Consider the following 20884-nt stretch of genomic DNA (forward strand, 5'->3'; position numbering starts at 1 on the left):
TATGTGGGAACAGCCAATTATAACAAAGGTTGTTTTACAATGTCTGGATAGATTTGTGATGGTGATAGACGTCTAGACTAGAATATCAAATCATGAATCAGTTTAAGCGCTATAAATCAAAGACAGTTTACTATACACTCAGTCATTCCATACAAGAAAAAGGGCTTTTTCACACATGCTATGACTAAAATACACTCTCGAAATATGTTCCTGGTAAGGTGATGTCACCTTATTCATTTTCATAATTATGGAAGCTAAATGATTAGATAGGGCTTACAGGAACCAGAGGAAGGTCTGAGAACAGTTGTCCGGCTCTGCCTTGACATTGACTTCCATCCTCAATGGTATTTTAGCTAGAAAGCTTTGAAAACTATTTCTAGAAAGAAAATTAATTGAGTTAACAGTGAGTATGTTCCCTGTTTCGTATCAGCAATTATGCTAAGACAAATTTTGTAATTACATTCATTAGCTTTGAGCTTAAAACCAGATGGCTTGAATCATCTCTTGTCACCATAAACTGAATAAAATGCAAATTGAAAAAGCGGGAACATATCACAACAGGGGGCTTATTCAGGAGAAAGAGACTTCACAAAATGTTCAACATAGAAATGTGTTGTGTAGAACAGATATGATTCTCTGTAGTGTAGAATAAGGAAGAAATGTCACCAGCCCTGTATTTTTATCAACAACTCTAACGTTCCATTAAATAAGTCACTACAGCTCTCTGCTGCCATCTTGTGTGAAGTTAGGTGGTACTGTACTCTACTCCTAATCACTGAACAGTAAGATGTGTCATGAGCTTTTGGATCCATTCATTCTCATGAATGTCAAGTTTTGAATTTGACCCAGCCACAGTCAATGATATGAATATAAACATATTGTTAACACAATTGTGATAAAACCTGAACCCCTACTCACTCACACATTTAATTCAGGCTAATTGTAGACAAATTGAGCCAACAAGCTCTACAGGTTCAAAGCAAAGCAAAATATGATGTTTGATTGTGCTCAAACTGTGCACAATATTGTCACTGTTTCATTGCTGCATTGTGATAAGTCTTGACCTTCACAACCCCAGTCTTGAGTTGTCCTGGAGGTCCAGGGGGAAGGTCTTGGTGAGATTTCACGAAGGGAGCCCTATTCCTGGGCTTCAAAGCAAAGGTATGGGGGTGTTCCCCATGGAAGTGAGGTAACCAGCTAAACTCTCCACACCTGTGTAGGCTGTGTGGTACTGTCCATTAATATGTAGGTCTGATAGACCTCCACATCCTCCGTCCATCTCCTCCTCATCTTCCTCCTCTTCCTTCCCCAGACCGACAGAGATCAACTCTGATGTCTGGTTGACAGGACAGATGCTCCTCAGACTTGACCCCAGGAGGAAGTGTGTTGGCTGGGAAGATGAGAGGGACGGAGAGGGACTGATTGCCACCAGCGAATCAGGAGCCAGGCTGTCCTCTCTCAGCTCCTCCCACAAGTAACCTGAGAGGAGAGTGAACAGGGTTGCACATTTTGTAGATTGTATAAAAATAATTTCTGAATATGGTTCTCTCTCTCTCTCTCTCTCTCTCTCTCTCTCTCTCTCTCTCTCTCTCTCTCTCTCTCTCTCTCTCTCTCTCTCTCTCTCTCTCTCTCTCTCTCTCTCTCTCTCTCTCTCTCTCTCTCTCTCTCTCTCACCGTGGAGTTGCAGGTCAGTCAAGCTGGGGTTGAGCATGTCGATATCGTTACTAGCATCTCCCTCTAGCTGTAGCTCCTGCATGCTCCTGGGCCCAACGTCATACTCTGCCTGTATGGTGGCGCTACAGCTGGAGGGTGTCTGCCCCGCCAAGGGGGAACCCAAGGTACCCACATTGGGAGGGATACCTGATGGAGGCTGCTGTCCGCAGGGGGAGTAGAAGGAGAAGGGGTGGGGGGTGGTGGGGGACATGTAGCGGGGGTGCTGGTTGACTGTCAGGGTGGAAGGGGGGACGTGGAGGTAGAGGGGACGTTGGAGAGGGCGACAGGGCTCTGGAGGCTGGGATGAAGTGAAGGAGGAAGGGGTAGGGTCGTAGTTTGTGGTGGATCTTGCCAGTGGGGTCTGGTGGTAAAAAGGTAAAGATTTCAGATTCTCTGGTCTTTCCCCCAACAGGCGATCCAGGTCCTCTGAGAAAACACAGAGAGAGCGAGAGAGAGAGAGAGAGAGAGAGAGAGAGAGAGAGAGAGAGAGAGAGAGAGAGAGAGAGAGAGAGAGAGAGAGAGAGAGAGAGAGAGAGAGAGAGAGAGAGAGAGAGAGAGAGAGAGAGACTGTGGGTAAATTGAGATGACCTTACATTTATCTCCTGTAACAGCTGCCAAAAAGGCTGAGTGGATAGAATCACCAGAACGCTGGTGTTGCTCGGTCTCCAAGGTAACATGCCCTGTCTGTAACAACACAAGCTGTACTTGAATCTTTCTGAATAACATAGAACCATCTTATTTAGGGTGTCATTTATGCCATGACGGACCTGAGGACTGCCAAGCTTACAGTCCATTAAAACACTGGCATCTGAACTTTGAGGAAGCGCAAATAAAACATAGCCCAGGTCTAAGGGGAGTCCTGGTCTGTGATGTATGGACCACCTACAGTACCTGGTCTGGCCATGCTCTTGCGGACAGTGAGGGGGTCTTTACGGCGCCACTTGTGTAGCTCCTCCTGCATCTTCTCTATCTTGGCTGGGTTGAGGGCCCACAGGCAGCCCTTACGGGAAGAGTTGCCAATCTTATTCTCCACCTTCTCAAAGCACTTATTCAGAGACAGGTTGTGGCGGACCGAGTTCTTCCATCCATCTGGAGCCGTCTGAGAGACAGAAAGGAGAGGAGAAATGTACAGTAACAGTATTTTAATTTTCCATGGAATACTTTTTTCCCCTCCAGTTTTTAATTGTTCAATTTTTATATACTACTGTATAGTTTGTGGCTATGTAAATAATCAAGGAATTGCATTGAAGTATATTTAACATATTTATGAATTTCTTAAAGGGGCTATCTGCGATTGATGCATCCATTTTTTGACATTTCAATTAATGATATTTACCCACTCATCCTTGAAGAATATAGCTTAGAAGTTAGTTCAGAACCCAACATATACGCTTGTTTTACTCCACTGTTTGTAAACATTCTATGTAAATAAACAATATACAGCTTAAACTATAATGTGATGCCATGGATGGTCAGTCTTTGCATCCATAGCTCTGTCCAGCCCCAACCCTCAGCTTTTTACCGAAATAGGGGTTAAAAGTAATTAAAAATCAAGTCAAAAGTCAAGAGGAACCAAAGCAGGGGTAGTGCCACATTGCACACACACAAACAAACACACACACACACCCCAGAGGCAGTCTCTCAGTCATAGGTCCTACAGTATGTTCGGCTGAAGAGGAGCCAAAACTGTTGCAGTGCCACGTTGTACATTCCTCCTCGACAGACAGACAGACAGACAGACAGACAGACAGACAGACAGACAGACAGACAGACAGACAGACAGACAGAGACAGACAGAGACAGACAGACAGACAGACAGACAGACAGACAGACAGACAGACAGACAGACAGACAGACAGACAGACAGACAGACAGACAGACAGACAGACAGACAGACAGACAGACAGACAGACAGCAGGCCAGATAGCCAGCCAGACTGACAGCCAACAAACAGCCAACCACTTCATGGGTCTATAAGCATCGTGATGGATGGGAAGACACAGATCGAGCCCTAACGGGTATCAGCCGGGGTGGCCCACGGCTAGCCTCGATAAACACAGGCTGAGTTCCAAATAGCACCCTGTTCCCTAGTGCACTACTTTTGACTAGGTCCTAGAGGCCACGCCTGTATTCTCTATAGAATAGGTAGGGGTTGATGAAGCCTAACAAACGGCTGGGGATGAGGCTAGTCTACGGCAAAGGCTGCTTCTGCTTTGGCACACCGTTGGATCTATATACACTATTATAGTATCATTCATCATTCATCTATGGAGGCTCTAAAGACAATATATGGTTTCTCTCTCTCTCTCCATGTCCTTCTAGAAAGGGCTTATCGCCAGATGTGAGAGGTTGAAGATCAGCAGAGTTATCAGCAAAGTTCATACAAGGATGTATAGCAATGGTTATAACAACTCTGCCTGTGACATTGCACAGATAAAATACATAGGATGAGAATAATGAAAGAGTTATGAAGACACAGAGATGACTGTTGGGTCAGTGAGAAGACATAATGTCCTCCTGCTGTACCTTGAAGTAGGGGAAGTGTTCAGTCATGAACCTGTAGATCTCACTAACCGGGAGACTCCCTGTCTTACTGTTCCTCAGAGCCATGAAGATCAGAATGCTACGGATTGAAGACAAACATTGTAGTCAGTGTCAGTGTAGTCAGTGTAGTCAATCAGTTGTAGTCAATATTATATTATTATTGTATATGATAACATATATTATATTATTTAACATCACAGTGTTGTTTATTCATTACATATACAGTAGGGTTCCAAAAGGGTTAATCGATTGTCCCCATAGGAGAACCCTTTTTGGTTCCAGGTAAAACCCTTCTGGGTTCCATGTAGAACCGTCTGTAGAAAGAGTTCTACCTGGAACCAAAAAGGGTTTTACCTGGAACCAAAAAGGGTTCTCCTATGGGGACAGATAGCTAAGATTCTAAGAATGTACATCATTCATGACAAGGATCCATGATGACATCCACAAAACACTAATAACAAGTTGTTATTATCATATTAACTCAGCCTCCGAGGAAAACATCAGAAAATAAGTATGGTAGGTAGTCTTTGTAGTGGATTTGAATAAGAGGCAGTGGTAATGTACGTGGAACCAGTGTAGATCTAGGGCATGGGCTACCTCACACACACACTCCATCCACCTCACACACACCCCATCCACATCACACACACTCCATCCACCTCACACCTCACACACACACTCCATCCACCTCACACCTCACACGCACACTCCATCTACCTCACACACACCCCATCCACCTCACACACACCCCATCCACCTCACACACACTCCATCCACCTCACACCTCACACACACACCCCATCCACCTCACACACACACTCCATCCACCTCACACACACCCCATCCACCTCACACACACTCCATCCACCTCACACCTCACACACACACACTCCATCCACCTCACACCTCACACGCACACTCCATCTACCTCACACACACCCCATCCACCTCACACCTCACACACACACACTCCATCCACCTCACACCTCAGACACACACTCCATCCACCTCACACCTCACACACACATCCCATCCACCTCACACCTCACACACATACTCCATCCACCTCACACACACTCAATTCACCTCACACACACTCCATCCACCTCACACCTCACACACACACTCCATCCTCCTCACACCTCACACATACACTCCATCCACCTCACACACACACCCCATCCACCTCACACCTCACACACACACTCCATCCATCTCACACACTCCTCATCCACCTCAAACCTCACACAGCCCCCATCCACCTCACACCTCACACCCCCCATCCACCTCACACCTCACACCTTACACACCCCCCCATCCAACTCACATCTCACACACCCCCATCCACCGCACAACTCACACACACCCCATCCACCTCACACCTCACACACACCCCATCCACCTCACACCTCACCCCCCCATCCACCTCACACCACACCCCCCCCATCCACCTCACACCTCACGCCTTACACACACCCCATCCATCTCAAACCTCACACACACCCCATCCACCTCACACCTCACACCCCCATCCATCTCACAACTCACGCCGCACACCTCACACTCCCCCATCCACCTCACCCCCCATCCACCTCACACCTCACACCTTACACACACCCCATCTACCTCACACCTCACACCCCCTCCATCCACCTCACACCTCACACACCCCCATCCACCTCACACCTGACACACACCCCATCCACTTCACACCTCACCCCCCCCCATCCACCTCACACCCCCTCCATCCACCTCACACCTTACACCCCCTCCATCCACCTCACACCTGCAAGCCTGAGGGATAAAGGAGATTAAAAAAACTCCATGAATAAATTATTTGTATTATGTAACATTGATACTTGATAAGAGTTTAGGTTAAATCATTATTGAAATATATACCATCTGGTCCTCAGAGGACCAGAGTACAAAATGTGCAGAAACTGACTGAAATCACAGCTGAACACCAAATATATATACTTTGGTTCCCTTTCAATCTAAACTGGTAAACTGGTTTTGGGGGTTATTAAAGAACTGACATGCTTACAGTTCAATTTTTTTTGTTTCACCTTGTTTCACCATTATTTCAAACATGCATAGAAAGAAGAGTAATGAATATTGAGAAATGGGTTTGATTGACTAAGGTCTTGATTAAATAAGGTCTTGATTAAATAAGGTCTTGATTAAATAAGGTCTTGGTTGTATAAGGTCTTGATTGTATAAGGTCTGGATTGAATAAGGTCTGGATTGAATAAGGTCTGGATTGAATAAGGTCTTGATTGAATAAGGTCTGGTTTGAATAAGGTCTTGATTGAATAAGGTCTTGATTGAATACGGTCTTGATTGAATAAGGTCTGGATTGAATAAGGTCTTGATTGAATACGGTCTTGATTTAATAAGGTCTTCATTGAATAAGGTCTTGATTAAATAAGGTCTTTAATATATAATTAATGTTACACCAAATTCCAAAACCTGATTGTACGGATTGGTAATAGATTGTGATTATGCACATGTATGGAGTATCAAAGTAGCATGTTCACCTGTATGAGTAGATGGGCTTGGGGAAGAGGGACTGCATGCTACTGTCTTGTTGGGTTGGAGTGGAGAGGCCCTGGAGAGAGTACTGAGAACTTTGGGATTTTCCACTGGTAGAATACACACCTGGTGAGAACTAGAGAGAACACAAACACATACATACATACACACATTGTTACAGCAGAACTTGTATTACTTTAGCAACAAAGTGAGTACACAGTGAGGTTTTTCCAAACAGCACAGCTGTGTTCTGCAAACCCTATACTGTTACAAGTTCACGGTATGATATAACCAAGCCCTGTTGGCAAAGGGTTATTTTCCTTGGCAAGGTGTTTGACAAGTTATTTGGCAGAGTGGCACTAACCCTTGAAAAGATATACAGTACCGTAGGTAGTTTCTGTCAACCAACCTATACAGCACCAAAATTCCACCCACACCAACAGTTTGTAGTCTTTGAGAGAATATTAGTCAGTTAACTGGACATTTATGAATTATGAAGTCATTAAGTGCTTTGTGTGCTTGTTTTGATTACATAAATGCATCAAAATTCTACATTTTTAACGTTAGCAGATTAAGATTATCTCATAGAACAAAACATATACTATAAGATCTCCTACACCCGTGTTACCATAGACCTTATTTTCTGCGTTTATCCAAAAATCCTACAAAACCCCCTCAGTTAGTGCCTACAAAAAGACACCATTACTATTGCGCTCTATAGCCTACCAAAATCACCCTATTGAGTTAAGCTCCTCTAAGAACCTCACCCTTAAGTTAAACCCTCCCCCTGTGCTTTGGTCCTGCCCACTCACCTGCTGCAGTGGGGCTAGGGGGCTGTAGGAGGCATAGCCTTGGGACAGGAAGCAGGAAGGTTCCTTGGGTGCAGCCAGTGGTTCTGGGTAAGAGTGCTGTGTTGAATAAAGGGAATGAATGAAGATAAATGCATTATACAAGTAATGAAATCTGAGGAAACTCATTGGCAGCATTGGTATCATTGTGATGTGTGTGTGTGTGTGTGTGTGTGTGTGTGTGTGTGTGTGTGTGTGTGTGTGTGTGTGTGTGTGTGTGTGTGTGTGTGTGTGTGTGTGTGTGTGTGTGTGTGTGTGTGTGTGTGTGTGTGTGTGTGTGTGTGTGTGTGTGTGTGTGTGTGGATAGGAGCTGTAGCTATGATTGAGAGATCTGTCTATGGGGAACTGCTTACGGGTGGGGCTCTCCTCAATGGCCATGTACATTTGGGTATGGTACTACAGTTCAGCTGTTAGCGTGTACTATGAACGAATAGCCATTTAGAGTATGAGTATCACTGTATCATACCATCAGTCTGGAAGCTTGGAAACTCCCGTTGTATGGATCCCAGCATGTCTGTTCCTCACTGGTAGATGTGTACGTGTCTGTGAAGCTATCTGGAGCCTCCACCTCTCTGAGACAGATGAAGGGATGAGACCCAGGGGGACCAGGGGCCAGGCAACCCGTGGCAACCCCACCATTGCTGAACTGACGACGGTAGGGGTGGAAGCGGTCAGCTGACACTGACCCTAAGTTTGACCTTTGACTCTGTGTTACCATGGCTCCATCAATGCTGTGCCTCCTGCAGGTCTCTGCAGCGGCATTTCTCTGTCTGTAGGTGGCGCTTTCTTTCTCACGCTGGGCAGTGGTAAATGACACAGAACTGCTCTCATCACACTGAGGAGAGATTAATATACAAATTGTTAGCTGGTTATTTAGCAACATCCAGAATCTCCTGGGTGGCATCTGCATGAAACAATGAAACAATGCAAGGGAATAGCTAAGAAACACATACATTTTATCTCCTGGCATTGCCTGTGTCCCGAATGACATCCTATAGGGCGCTATTTGGGACGCAGACATCATTTGGGTTTAAACACATCATGCCTGTTTTGGCGGGGGGGGGGGGGGCAATCAGCATTCAGGGCTCAAACCACCCAGTTTATAAATCCTTTTAGATTCACTCATAAACAATCTCCATGTTGCAAGCAGACCTGGGTTCAAATAGTATCCATTTTCTTTCAAATAATTTATCTGTCACAATGAAAATTACCAATGAAAAGCAACCAAAGCATGCATGGCTTTGGGTTGAATCAAAATGGTGGGAGTGTTTCCATCTGGAGTATTTCTGGGTGAAACTGTAAAATAAACTGTTTTCAGTGGATTCTGGTACCTTTGAGTGCACCATCTGCTGGAGGGAGGACCCTGAAGGTTCACAGGTGCGTAGGGAGGAGATCTGAGGGGCTGGTGTGGTTGTCAGGGACCTGTTGGCACTGTGAGTACACGTGGAGCTGGGAGATTCTGTAGACATGATGATGTGCCTATAAGGAAATCTGCAAATGGGAAGAATAGAAACGTGTTTGAGTTTGGGGCATGGTATACACTGAGGTTATAAAATATTAGGAACACCTTCCTAATATTGAGTTGCACCCCCTTTTGCTCTCAGACAGCCTCAATTGGTCGGGGCATGGACTCTACAAGGTGTCGAAAGTGCTCCACAGGGATGCTGGCCCATGTTGACTCCAATGCTTCCCACAGTTGTGTCATGTTGGCTGGATGTCCTTTGGATGGTGGAACGTTCTTGATAAACATGGGAAACTGTTGAGCATGAAAAACCCAGCAGCGTTGCAGTTCTTGACACACTCAAACTGGTGCACCTGGCACCTACTGTTCAAAGGCACTTAAATATTTTGTCTTGCACATCCATGTCTCAATTGTCCCAAGGCTTAAAAATCATTCTTTAACCATCTACACTGATTGAAGTGGATTTAACAGGTGACATCAAAAAGGGATCATAGCTTTCACCTGGATTGACCTGGTCATGGAAAGAGCAACATTCCATGTTGCTCTTGTCCATGTTTTGTACACTCAGTGTAGTTGAACATGTGTGTTATGATTCACAATCCCATTTATTGTGCTTTTTATCTATGTTATTTGGAATTGTAAATGTGTCATGCCTAGCTTTCACAGGTTCATGACATGTACTCTATGCACAGTGGCTTGCATGATTAATCTGTGTGTGGTTGACGCTTGCCAGTGCCATCCATGCGTTACATCATATCCTTATTGTATCTTTCATAGTCTGGGTCATTCATAGTATGAATGTACCTTTCAGGTAGGCTACAGCATTTAACCCTAGTGTAACATCTCAGTGGTCTTCTGGGCATCTCTGAGTTATCATTGTTAACAGACTAGGGGCTATACAGTATGTGATCTTTTGGTGTACAGTTATGGGTACTGCAGGCTCGATGGAACAGCCTAATCTTTGACTAAGAAGCACTTTAAATGGAGAAACATTTAGTCTAGGACTAGGTTTAAAGGGATACTGTGAGATTCTGGCAAATAAGCCATTTTTCTACTTAGCTAGTTAGCATTGGCACGCAAAACTACTGTTGAAGTCGGAAGGTAGGATGGAGTCAATTAAACTCGTTTTTCAACCACTCCAGAAATTACTTGTTAACAAACTATAGTTTTGGCAAGTCGGTTAGGACATCTACTTTGTGCATGACACAAGTAATGTTTCCAACAATTGTTTACAGACACAAATACATTAAAACTCAGTTTTTCACAATTCCTGACATTTAATCCTCGTAAAAATTCCCTGTTTTAGGTCAGTTAGGATCACAACTTTATTTTAAGAATGTGAAATGTCAGAATAATGGTAGAGAGAATGATTAATTTCAGCTTTTATTTATTTCATCACATTTCCAGTGGGTCAGAAGTTTACATACACTCAATTAGTATTTTGTAGCATTGCCTTTAAATTGTTTAACTTGGGTCAAACGTTTCGGGTAGCCTTCCACAAGCTTCCCACAATAAGTTGGGTGAATTTTGGCCCATTCCTCCTGACAGAGCTGGTGTAACTGAGTCAGGTTTGTAGGCCTCCTTGCTCGCACACGCTTTTTCAGTTCTGCCCACAAATTTTCTATAGGATTGAGGTCAGGGCATTGTGATGGCCACTCCAATACCTTGACTTTGTTATCCTCAAGCCATTTTGCCACAACTTTGGAAGTATGCTTGGGGTCATTGTTCATTTGGAAGACCCATTTGCGACCAAGCTTTAAGTTCCTGACTGATGTCTTGAGATGTTGCTTCAATATATCCACATAATGCCATCTATTGCCATCTATTTTGTGAAGTGCACCAGTCCCTCCTGCAGCAAAGCACCCCACAACATGATGCTGCCACCCCCATGCTTCATGGTTGGGATGGTGTTCTTTGGCTTGCAAGCCTCCCCCTTTTTCCTCCAAACATAACGATGGTCATTATGGCCAAACAGTTCTATTTTGGTTTCATCAGCCCAGAGGATATTTCTCCAAAAAGTATGATCTTTGTCTCCATGTGCAGATGCAAACCGTTGTCTGGCTTTTTATGGCGGTTTTGGAGCAGTGGCTTCTTCCTTGCTGAGCGGCCTTTCAGGTTATTTCAATATAGGACTCGTTTTACTGTGGCTATAGATACTTTTGTACCTGTTTCCTCTAGCATCTTCACAAGGACCTTTTCTGTTGTTCTGGGACTGATTGGCACTTTTCGCACCAAAGTATGTTCATCTCTAGGAGAAAGAACACATCTGCTTCCTGAGTGGTATGTCGGCTGCGTGGTCCCATGGTGTTCATACTTGCGTACTATTGTTTGTACAGATGAACGTGGTACCTTCTGGCGTTTGGAAATTGCTCCCAAGGATGAACCAGACTTGTGGAGGTCTACAATTTTTTTCTGAGGTGTTGGCTGATTTCTTATGATTTTCCCATGATGTCAAGCAAAGAGGCACTGAGTTTGAAGGTAGGCCTTGAAATACATCCACAGGTACACCTCCAATTGACTCAAATTATGTCAATTAGCCTATCAGAAGCTTCTAAAGCCATGACATAATTTTCTGCAATTTTCCAAGCTGTTTAAAGGCACAGTCAACTTAGTGTATTTAAACTTCTGACCCACTGGAATTGTGATACAGTGAATTATAAGTGAAATAATCTGTCTGTAAACAATTGTTGGAAAAATGACTTGTGTCATGCACAAAGTAGATGTCTTAACCGACTTGCCAAAACTGTAGTTTGTTAACAAGAAATTTGTGGAGTAGTTGAAAACAAGTTTTAATGACTCCAACCTAAGTGTATGTAAACTTCCGACTTCAACTGTAAGTTGGCTCTATGGAAGGGGCACGGTGGTTTTCCATCTTCATCAGTTTACAGTTCTGTTATCAGATCCCAGAAGAGGTGTGAGACATGTGGCAGAGGTTCCAGGAAGGGTGACCTCATACACACACACTTATACACATCAATGCACGCACAGACGCACGCACACACACACACACCTCAAAGCTCATTAAAATGGGCAACACACCGTGAAGATTAGATCACTCACAACCAGCTATTGCTGAGTTGGTTTGAAGGGTGAAATCAAGACCCTTGTGTGTGTGTATCTCTCTCTCTCTGTGTGTGTGTGTGTGTGTGTGTGTGTGTGTGTGTGTGTGTGTGTGTGTGTGTGTGTGTGTGTGTGTGTGTGTGTGTGTGTGTGTGTGTGTGTGTGTGTGTGTGTGTGTGTGTGTGTGTGTGTGTGTGTGTGTGTGTGTGTGTGTGTGTCTCAAATATTTGTCCTGTTTACCTGCATGTGGGGAACCTGTACGTGTGTTAAAGGTATGAAATGGAGATGTGTTTTTTGCATATCCCAACTCCCCCTGAGACACCCTCGGAGAGTGGGGTCACGGCCAGGGTCAGCCATTATTGACGGCGACCTGTTTTAGAGAAGTAGAGCGCACGCGAGAGAGAGAGAGAGAGATTCCATACAAAAGTAAAAAAGGAAGTGAAATGTCAGAGTTGAGACAGCCTTTGTTCTGTTGCAGCAACTGCTCCTTTGACCTGCTTGACACAAACCTCTGATTGGCCGTTTGGAGTTGCACTGACGAGGAAGAATGGTTGATCAAGAGAAGAAAACACTGTGCTGTCATTTCTTTGGCCATAGAAGGTTAACTGGATTCAAGGTGGAGCGGGATCTGTGGGAGGTTAAGGACTATAGTGTGACATCCCTGTTTGTGTGTGCACTGTGACCTCTGACAAAAGGGCTGGACCTTCATGGCATAGGTGAAGTGTACTTGCCATGCAACAAGTACATCTTCACCTTCACCTCATGTGCATGTATGGCTTTTTTCAACTTTTATGTGTGCTTGTTTTATTAAATGGTCGAATATTAAATAAACTAAACTAAACTAAAATTAACAACATTCGTTGGAAACTAACCAATATACTGCAATACATCTACAGAATTAACCTTAATGTCAAAATGATTTAACTCCAGGAACTGTGTATTGATAATGCTCCCCACAACCAGAAGCTAATACTGACAAATGTATGTGCCATTCAGATGAACAAACGCTGCCATTGTCTGTGAATTGACATGTGGGAGAAGGAATGGCACCAGTCTGCCAACTCTGCCATGTTATCATAACTCTACAAAAAACTACCCATTTAAAAATCAGATAATAAAATGTCCACAGTTTGTCCTGGGGATATTCCCACAATTTACAAGCCAAAATGTATGAATGAATGGTTCCCATCTGATTTAAAGACAAAAAGATATATGTGAATAATTTGATACACCAATGTTTAGTGGTGTTGGTTTTCCTCTAAGTGTCCAGTTCCTCTTTAAAGCTCCTCTAAAGCTGAATGGTGTGTTGGTTTCTGACATACCTGGGTTCAAATAGTATTTGGCATAATTACTGGTACTTTATCTGTGTTTGATTGAGTATGCCTGGTTTAATGGACCAATAGAATAGTTCCAAAACTGCAAAACCCACCCATCTGGCACTCAAGGCAAGCTAGAGCAAACGCTCAATGTATTTCAAAGGTTTTAAATAGTATTTGAACCCAGGTGTGCTTGTTTCTGAGCATGTTTCTGCGGTCCCAGTCCTGAGGTGTTGCCATAACTAACCCTCACCTTTACACCATTTGATTGGCAGTTCTAATGGACCAAGAATGTCTACCTTTTCACTTTCATCCATCATGTAATTAGGAAGTACTTATTTTCATCTCCTTCTTTTCTTATCCTTTGCTCTGTCGGTTCCTGTGTTGTTATAACTAAAGCCCAGAGTGCCAGCAGTGAGATGAGGGGAGAAAGCGAATATTATCTCAAAGAACAAATACTAGGGACTTAACCCTCGTTCACTTTACTTACAGTTTTGTGACCTGTTGACATTCGAAGTCCTCCATCACAGACGTTATAAGCGTATGTGCATTATCTCTATGCTCCTATATGTCATGTCACAGACAGTAAGACATGGGTGAAGATCATGATTAGTTGATCTGTTGAATCAGGTGTGTTAGAGCTGTGCTGGAACCTAAGCCTGCAAATACTTTGGCTACTGTTTCCTGCCCCTTAACTATATGCTTTTCTTGAGGAATTTAGATATACATTACATACAGTATATATATGTAAGGTGCTCCTCCAACTTGTTTACCATGAATTAGTCCTTTTGGGGAAGTTTTTCCTGGGTAAACCCTATCACTGAATTAGTGTCATTATTGAAACATACCCATGAAACATTCATGGGTAGGATCATGAAACCGGGCAAAAACATAATCCCATAGCCTCTCCTCTCTGTACAGGCTCTTATGCCTGCATGTGAATGTGCTGGCTGGGCTGTTGTCAACCATGTGATACAGTAATATATGCAAATCACAGTGCTCCTGTTAGGTCTTTATTTGACTAATATTTAGTCAAACAAACACTGGCAGTGTTCCAAAATGCATACTTGTGTTCTATCTAGAGCGTATAGCGAGTACGGAAATCAACTGTCATTTCTCAAGTGCGATTCCAAACATAAGAACGTGAAAAGACAAGTATGTGCTAAGTTTACCGGAAGTTCTATAAGCATACTTGGGAGGTCTGGAAAACAAAGTACACATGGGAGCATACTTGTTTGCTCTTTTCGCCAGGGAGGCTATCCCATAACACCTTGCGACACAGCGAAAATGACAAAAACTTCTGAATGAATGGCGGACTGAAGTCCCCGCTTGGGAGAAAATGTTCCAGTTTCAGTTCTATTTGTGCATTCTTACATGATCAGTCAATACATACATGTAGTGTCTGTTACCTAACGTTAGCTAGCTAGATAACTTTCTTCTTGTCACTCTCCCCTCCCCGTGTGTTTCACCATGGCATATAAAGAACATGTACGTGGAATAATGATATGATAAATGAACAGTAAATCGGTGACATCTTGATCAAGCTTATGAATATGGAACACTGTTTACAAAGCAATTGCCCATTAAAAAAGGTAGTTGTGGTTCTCAGCAACTTGAACCAGCACTGAAATTTGAGCAGTGAGGTTAATGTATCCTCCCTTGGCCTTGTGTTTCTGCTCTGTTCTCCTCAGGTTGAAGCACATCCCACCCCATCACCTAGACAGATGGAAAGAACTTGGGAACCTCCCGTCCATCAGGAAAATCACCCTATCACAGGACTTTAGTCAGGAATTTATTCAGCAGTGTGCAACATTACTATGTTAGAAGTAGATCCACACATTGTTCTCGATCACGCAAAATTGTCAGCTCATTGTAATATATGACGGTCATTCTAAAAGACAGACATGGGTGATTTCTGCCCCAGGGTACTGCACTGTGTGCAAGTTTTTATTCCTGCCCCCAACTATTCATCGTCTACAATTTAGACCACAATAAGCTGAATAAGGCTGGAACAAAAACCTCTAAACTCCTGTCCTGTGTATAAACAACCTGTAAACTCCTGTCCTGTGTATAAACAACCTGTAAACTCCTGTCCTGTGTATAAACAACCTGTAAACTCCTGTCCTGTGTATAAACAGCCTGTAAACTCCTGTCCTGTGTATAAACAACCTGTAAACTCCTGTCCTGTGTATAAACAACCTGTAAACTCCTGTCCTGTGTATAAAAAACTTGTAAACTCCTGTCCTGTGTATAAACAACCTGTAAAATCCTGTCCTGTGTATAAACAACCTGTAAACTCCTGTCCTGTGTATAAACAACCTGTAAACTCCTGTACTGTGTATAACAAACCTGTAAACTCCTGTCCTGTGTATAAACAACCTGTAAAATCCTGTCCTGTGTATAAACAGCCTGTAAACTCCTGTCCTGTGTATAAACAACCTGTAAACTCCTGTGATGATCAAATTTTCCCTCATGAACAAGCTTTTGAATGTTAATCTCCTTGATGTCCCTCACTTCAGGATGCTAACATTTTTATTCTACTGAGCTATTTGCTTTATGTTTGTATTCTTACCTTTTGTTGTTTCTTATTTTCACCGCTAAAAAAAGCATCCATAACATTACTTGCCAATTACATTTTCAGGCTCAAGATTAATGTTATGTAAGTGTTTCAAAATAATAAGTCTGTTTATTCTCTGTAAACTACAGAAACCTTCAGTTCCCAGGCACCATGTCATTATGTCATTATGGAACCTGTCATTCATCTGTCGTAAAGATGTCATTATAGCCTTTCCCCCTTGGAGATTTATTGACAGCTGTCATGCTAACAATTCTAACCTCTCAGGACTTCTCTAGATTACCTGATTGTCTCTGCGCCTCCCTCTGACCTAGATTACCTTGCCTCTAACTTTGTTATGCTATATAACCCTAGCCTCTGTCACAGGCTTTCCCCTCACCATCGGTAGCAGAGCCTGGGAGCAGAGGTTAATATATCCCTAACCCTGACATGATACATATATTTGCTTACAAGAGCTTATCATTTAGCATTTGGCTCTACAACACCTAATCCATATATTTGAAAATCACAGATGACAGCAATGACTTATATCTGTTAAATATTTTATCATGAGTTAGTTGATCATACAGTAGGGATAGTTACTCAGTCCATTGTGGCTGACACAGGGCCAGTGGGCCACTAAAGCACGTTTAAAGTCAAAAGTCAGTGTCCTTTCAACCGTTAAACATCAGAGATGCAGGTAAGAAGACAAGACTCATCGTTGTTCAACGACACAGCTTTTCTTTTGACACTAGTGTTACCCCAGCAAACACACAACCACCACACAAGGTCCCCTCCTTGTGGGCCTTAACATGCTGTACATTAGGTTTTTCAGTGTAATTTCACAGGCATGTCACATTTAATAAAGAAGCAATAGCTGCTTAGAAGCACAGACAGGTGTAATGCCATAGGTTCGCCATACTTGCTCAAAAGTTTCCAACCTTTTCACATTCTTGACCATTTAGAGATGCTCAACTCACCCTCGTTGACTCGACAACAATCTTGTTCTGCCTTATACAGTAGGCCACAGTATCTTCTTTAAATCTCGTAATGTCAATCAATCATTCCAGTCCAGTCTGATGAAGAAGAAGAATTTATTAAATTCACCTGGCTTAGCCTATACACTTGGAACACTTTCCAGCAGAACGATTCTTCTGTTGAAGAATACTGTTGATGTGATATTGAGTCAGAAGAGTGTGGTAGTAGGAAGCAGAGCTGAAGGGCTGGTTCCAGCCTTCAGAGCATTAATCTCATGCTCATTCTCTCTCTTCTTTAACTGTCTCTCTCTTTTTCTCTCTTTCTGTCTGGCCCTCAGCCAACCCACGGCAGCCCAGCAGAGCGCTATGAGATACATAGAAGGAAACCTGTCACAACAGGTTCCAAAGGCCTAGCTACTGTACTGCTGAAGTCACCACTTCTGTCTCTCTCTCCTTCTCTCTTTCTTTACCTGACTCAAAGAAGGGGACGTGTGTGAATGGGACATCAAATACACTTTTATCACATCCCCTATCCACTGGCAGAGAGTGGGTACTTAGCCCTGGTTTCAGAGCTCGCCCACGGCAAGAGGACCAGTAGGATCGGATCTGGTTCACTCTGTGTAATTGCTTCAATCATAAGAGCCTGTATAGCACATTAGTTAAATTAGCTAGTTTGGTCTATTGACACTAACTTCTGTTCTTTGAATGCATCAGGGCTCTCATTTTCTACGGCAATATATTATTATTTGATATCTTTTTTTTGCAGATTTAACATTTTTGACAGTTTGATGCACCTGCATAAAAGAAATCATCACCTGCATAAAATAGCATTAGCTAACTAATGAAACCACTGGATTAGACGTACCCAGGTGTGTCCAGGTGTGTCGCGGACGCGGTGCCAGGCAGTCAGGTGCTGAGCAGACGGCACAGGGTCAGAGAAAGAAGTGCCAGGTGTGTCACACTGTGAGGCCGGTCACATGCCAAGGGTTAGATAGACTGAGTGGCTCTGGGTAGAGGAGAGGTGTCGACCCTTTGAGCCTCTCATTGACAGAAGACCTCTCAATGAGAAAGGAAATGATGGACTGAACCGCTGAAGACCTCTTCCAAACTTTTATACTGACAGATGGACCAAGATCCACACCTGAACCTAGAGATGGAAAGAGGGGGAGGAGGGGGGAGGGGGGAGGGAGCTGGAGAGAGGTGGGGAGAGGGAGAGAGAGAGAAAGTAAGAGAGAGGAGTGGAAGAGGTATGTCAATACAGGTAAATTCCTATCCTACCCTTCAAGTGAACCAGGAAAGTAGCACCCTCCCTCTCTCTCTCTCTCTCTCTCTCTCTCTCTCTCTCTCTCTCTCTCTCTCTCTCTCTCTCTCTCTCTCTCTCTCTCTCTCTCTCTCTCTCTCTCTCTCTCTCTCTCTCTCTCTCTCTCTCTCTCTCTCTCTCTCTCTCTCTCTCTCTCTCTCTCTCTCTCAGCTACCTTATTATTCAAACCATGTCCTCATCAGGAGGGCAAGGCTGAGGTGAATGATAGATAGACAGAGGGATAAATTACTGATGAATAATCTCTTAGGTTACAGTGGGAGGTCTCAGCCAACCTCTCAACACAGTCAAGTAGCCGCAGGGGGCGCCTCCTGACAGAAACAGGGGTTTCTGAAGAGGTGTAATGTGGGGAAATGTTCTGAAGTGCACTTTATTGAAATGACACCAAAACCCACTACCATCTGGGTAAAAGAAATGTCCTGGAGCACTGAGGTGTCCTTGTTTGCTGTTGTTTTACTAGAATGGTCTCTTTTTGGGCAATGGAAGGGGGGGTGGAGTGAATTCAAGTCTTGTATCATTCTCCGTTGAAAGCCACCCTGGCACATGCTCCAGACAGGCTCATCAAAACAAACTGACCCTGCAAATCTCTGAAATGATTCATGTTGCAAAATGTGTAACAAAATTTGCAATTTCCATATACCTATGTGTAAGTGTTATGTTATTACATGGTAACAGAGTGTAGTGGGTGTTAAAGAGAAACAGACATGTCTGTGAAATGAATTATACCCTGTTCCTTGTTACAATTGTATCAACCAGATCCTAGACAACTAAGATCCTTAGATCAGGATTCTATCAACCATGGGATTCCACTTGTGTTAAATATCTACAGTATGTTACATAGGTATAGGGGCTACTGAGGGTAACGTTTTGCCAGTTAACTCTGAAATGATGTGTGTTTACATTTACCTGCCTGTGTAATTTCCATGTCATCCCTACAGTACATAGTTCATTTTTATCCCACACATTATTTTTCTCAATGTAGTGTCGGTGCCAATGATGAAATCAAGCTATACCAACAAACACCACCTGAACATGAGAAGAGAAAGGAAACCATCAGATGGTTGTCCCCACAGGAGATAAATGACAACAGACGGACTTACTGGGACCTAAACCTCTTGTTGTGTTGCTTGGTTGCTGCCTCTGCAACAGAGATTGGTTGGAATAAGTGGGCTATGTCATCAGAATGACTCATCCTGCCTCTGGAACTCTTATGTGTAATCAGTTCAACAAACCAGTTTGGTTGAGGCTCTGCATAGATCATTTTCATAATTCCCTATTAAGATCACTTTAGCATTTTATTGGTCACAAGGTTCACACCAGGTCCAACCAAAATCTGACTTCCGCTTTTAACCCAAACGCTCCAAAAGACACACATACACTACCGTTCAAAAGTTTGGGATCACTTAGAAATGTCCTTGTTATTGAAAGAAAAGCACATTTTTTGTCCATTAAAATAACATCAAACTGATCAGAAATACAGTGTAAACATGGTTAATGTTGTAAATGACTATTGTAGCTGGAAACGGCAGATTTTTTATGGAATATCTACATAGGCGTACAGAGGCCCATTATCAGCAACCATCACTCCTGTGTTCCAATGGCATGTTGTGTTAGCTAATCCAAGTTCATCATTTAAAAGGCTAATTGATTATTAGAAAACACTTTTGCAATTATGTTAGCACAGCTGAAAACTGTTGTTCTGATTAAAGAAGCAATAAAACTGGCCTTCTTTAGACTAGTTGAATATCTGGAGCATCAGCATTTGTGGGTTTGATTACAGTCTCAAAATGGCCAGAAGCAAATAACTCTCTTCTGAAACTCAGTCTATTCTTGTTCTGAGAAATGAAGGCTATTCCATGCGAGAAATTGCCAAGAAACTGAAGATCTCATTCAACACAGTGTACAACTCCATTCACAGAACAGCGCAAACTAACCAGAATAGAAAGAGAAATGGGAGGCCCACTCTGAGCACAACTGAGCAAGAGGACAAGTGCATTAGAGTGTCTAGTATGAGAAACAGGTGCCTCACAAGTCCTCAACTGGCAGCTTCATTAAATAGTACCCGCAAAACACCAGTCTCAACGTCAACAGTGAAGAGGCGACTCCGGGATGCTGGCCTTCTAGGCAGAGTTGCAAAGTGAAAGCCATATCTCAGACTGGCCAATAAAAATAAAATATTACGATGGGCAAAAGAACACAGACACTGGACAGAGGAAGATTTGAATAAAGTGTTATGGACAGACAAATCTAAGTTTGAGGTGTTCGGATCTCAAAGAAGAACATTCATGAAATGCAGAAAAAATGAAAGATGCTGGAGGAGTGCTTGACGCCATCTGTGAAGCATGGTGGAGGCAATGTGATGGTCTGGGGGTGCTTTGGTGGTGGTAAAGTGGGAGATTTCTACAGGGTAAAAGGAATCTTGAAGAAGGTAGGCTATCACTCCATTTTGCAACGCCATGCCATACCCTGTGGACGGTTCTTAATTGGAGCCAATTTCCTCCTACAACAGGACAATGACCCAAAGCACAGCTCCAAACTACACAATAACTATTTAGGGAAG

The 20884-nt window shown here is 43.2% G+C and overlaps 1 protein-coding gene across 1 annotated transcript; it reads right to left on the reverse strand.

Moving 5' to 3' along the window:
• Positions 1-112: 112 nt before the first annotated feature.
• On the reverse strand, positions 113-17261 carry LOC139548852 (forkhead box protein N1-like). The gene is made up of 9 exons (XM_071358747.1): positions 17010-17261; positions 8969-9128; positions 8104-8472; positions 7602-7697; positions 6795-6925; positions 4240-4336; positions 2605-2812; positions 1675-2139; positions 113-1479 (listed from the first exon to the last, which is right to left on the reverse strand). Exons 2-9 carry the CDS (start codon positions 9104-9106, stop codon positions 1151-1153), a joined length of 1833 nt encoding a protein of 610 aa, XP_071214848.1. The 5' UTR covers positions 9107-9128; positions 17010-17261; the 3' UTR covers positions 113-1150.
• Positions 17262-20884: the final 3623 nt, after the last annotated feature.

This window comes from Salvelinus alpinus, chromosome 22 (genome assembly GCF_045679555.1).
Source record: "Salvelinus alpinus chromosome 22, SLU_Salpinus.1, whole genome shotgun sequence".
Lineage (NCBI taxonomy): Eukaryota > Metazoa > Chordata > Actinopteri > Salmoniformes > Salmonidae > Salvelinus > Salvelinus alpinus.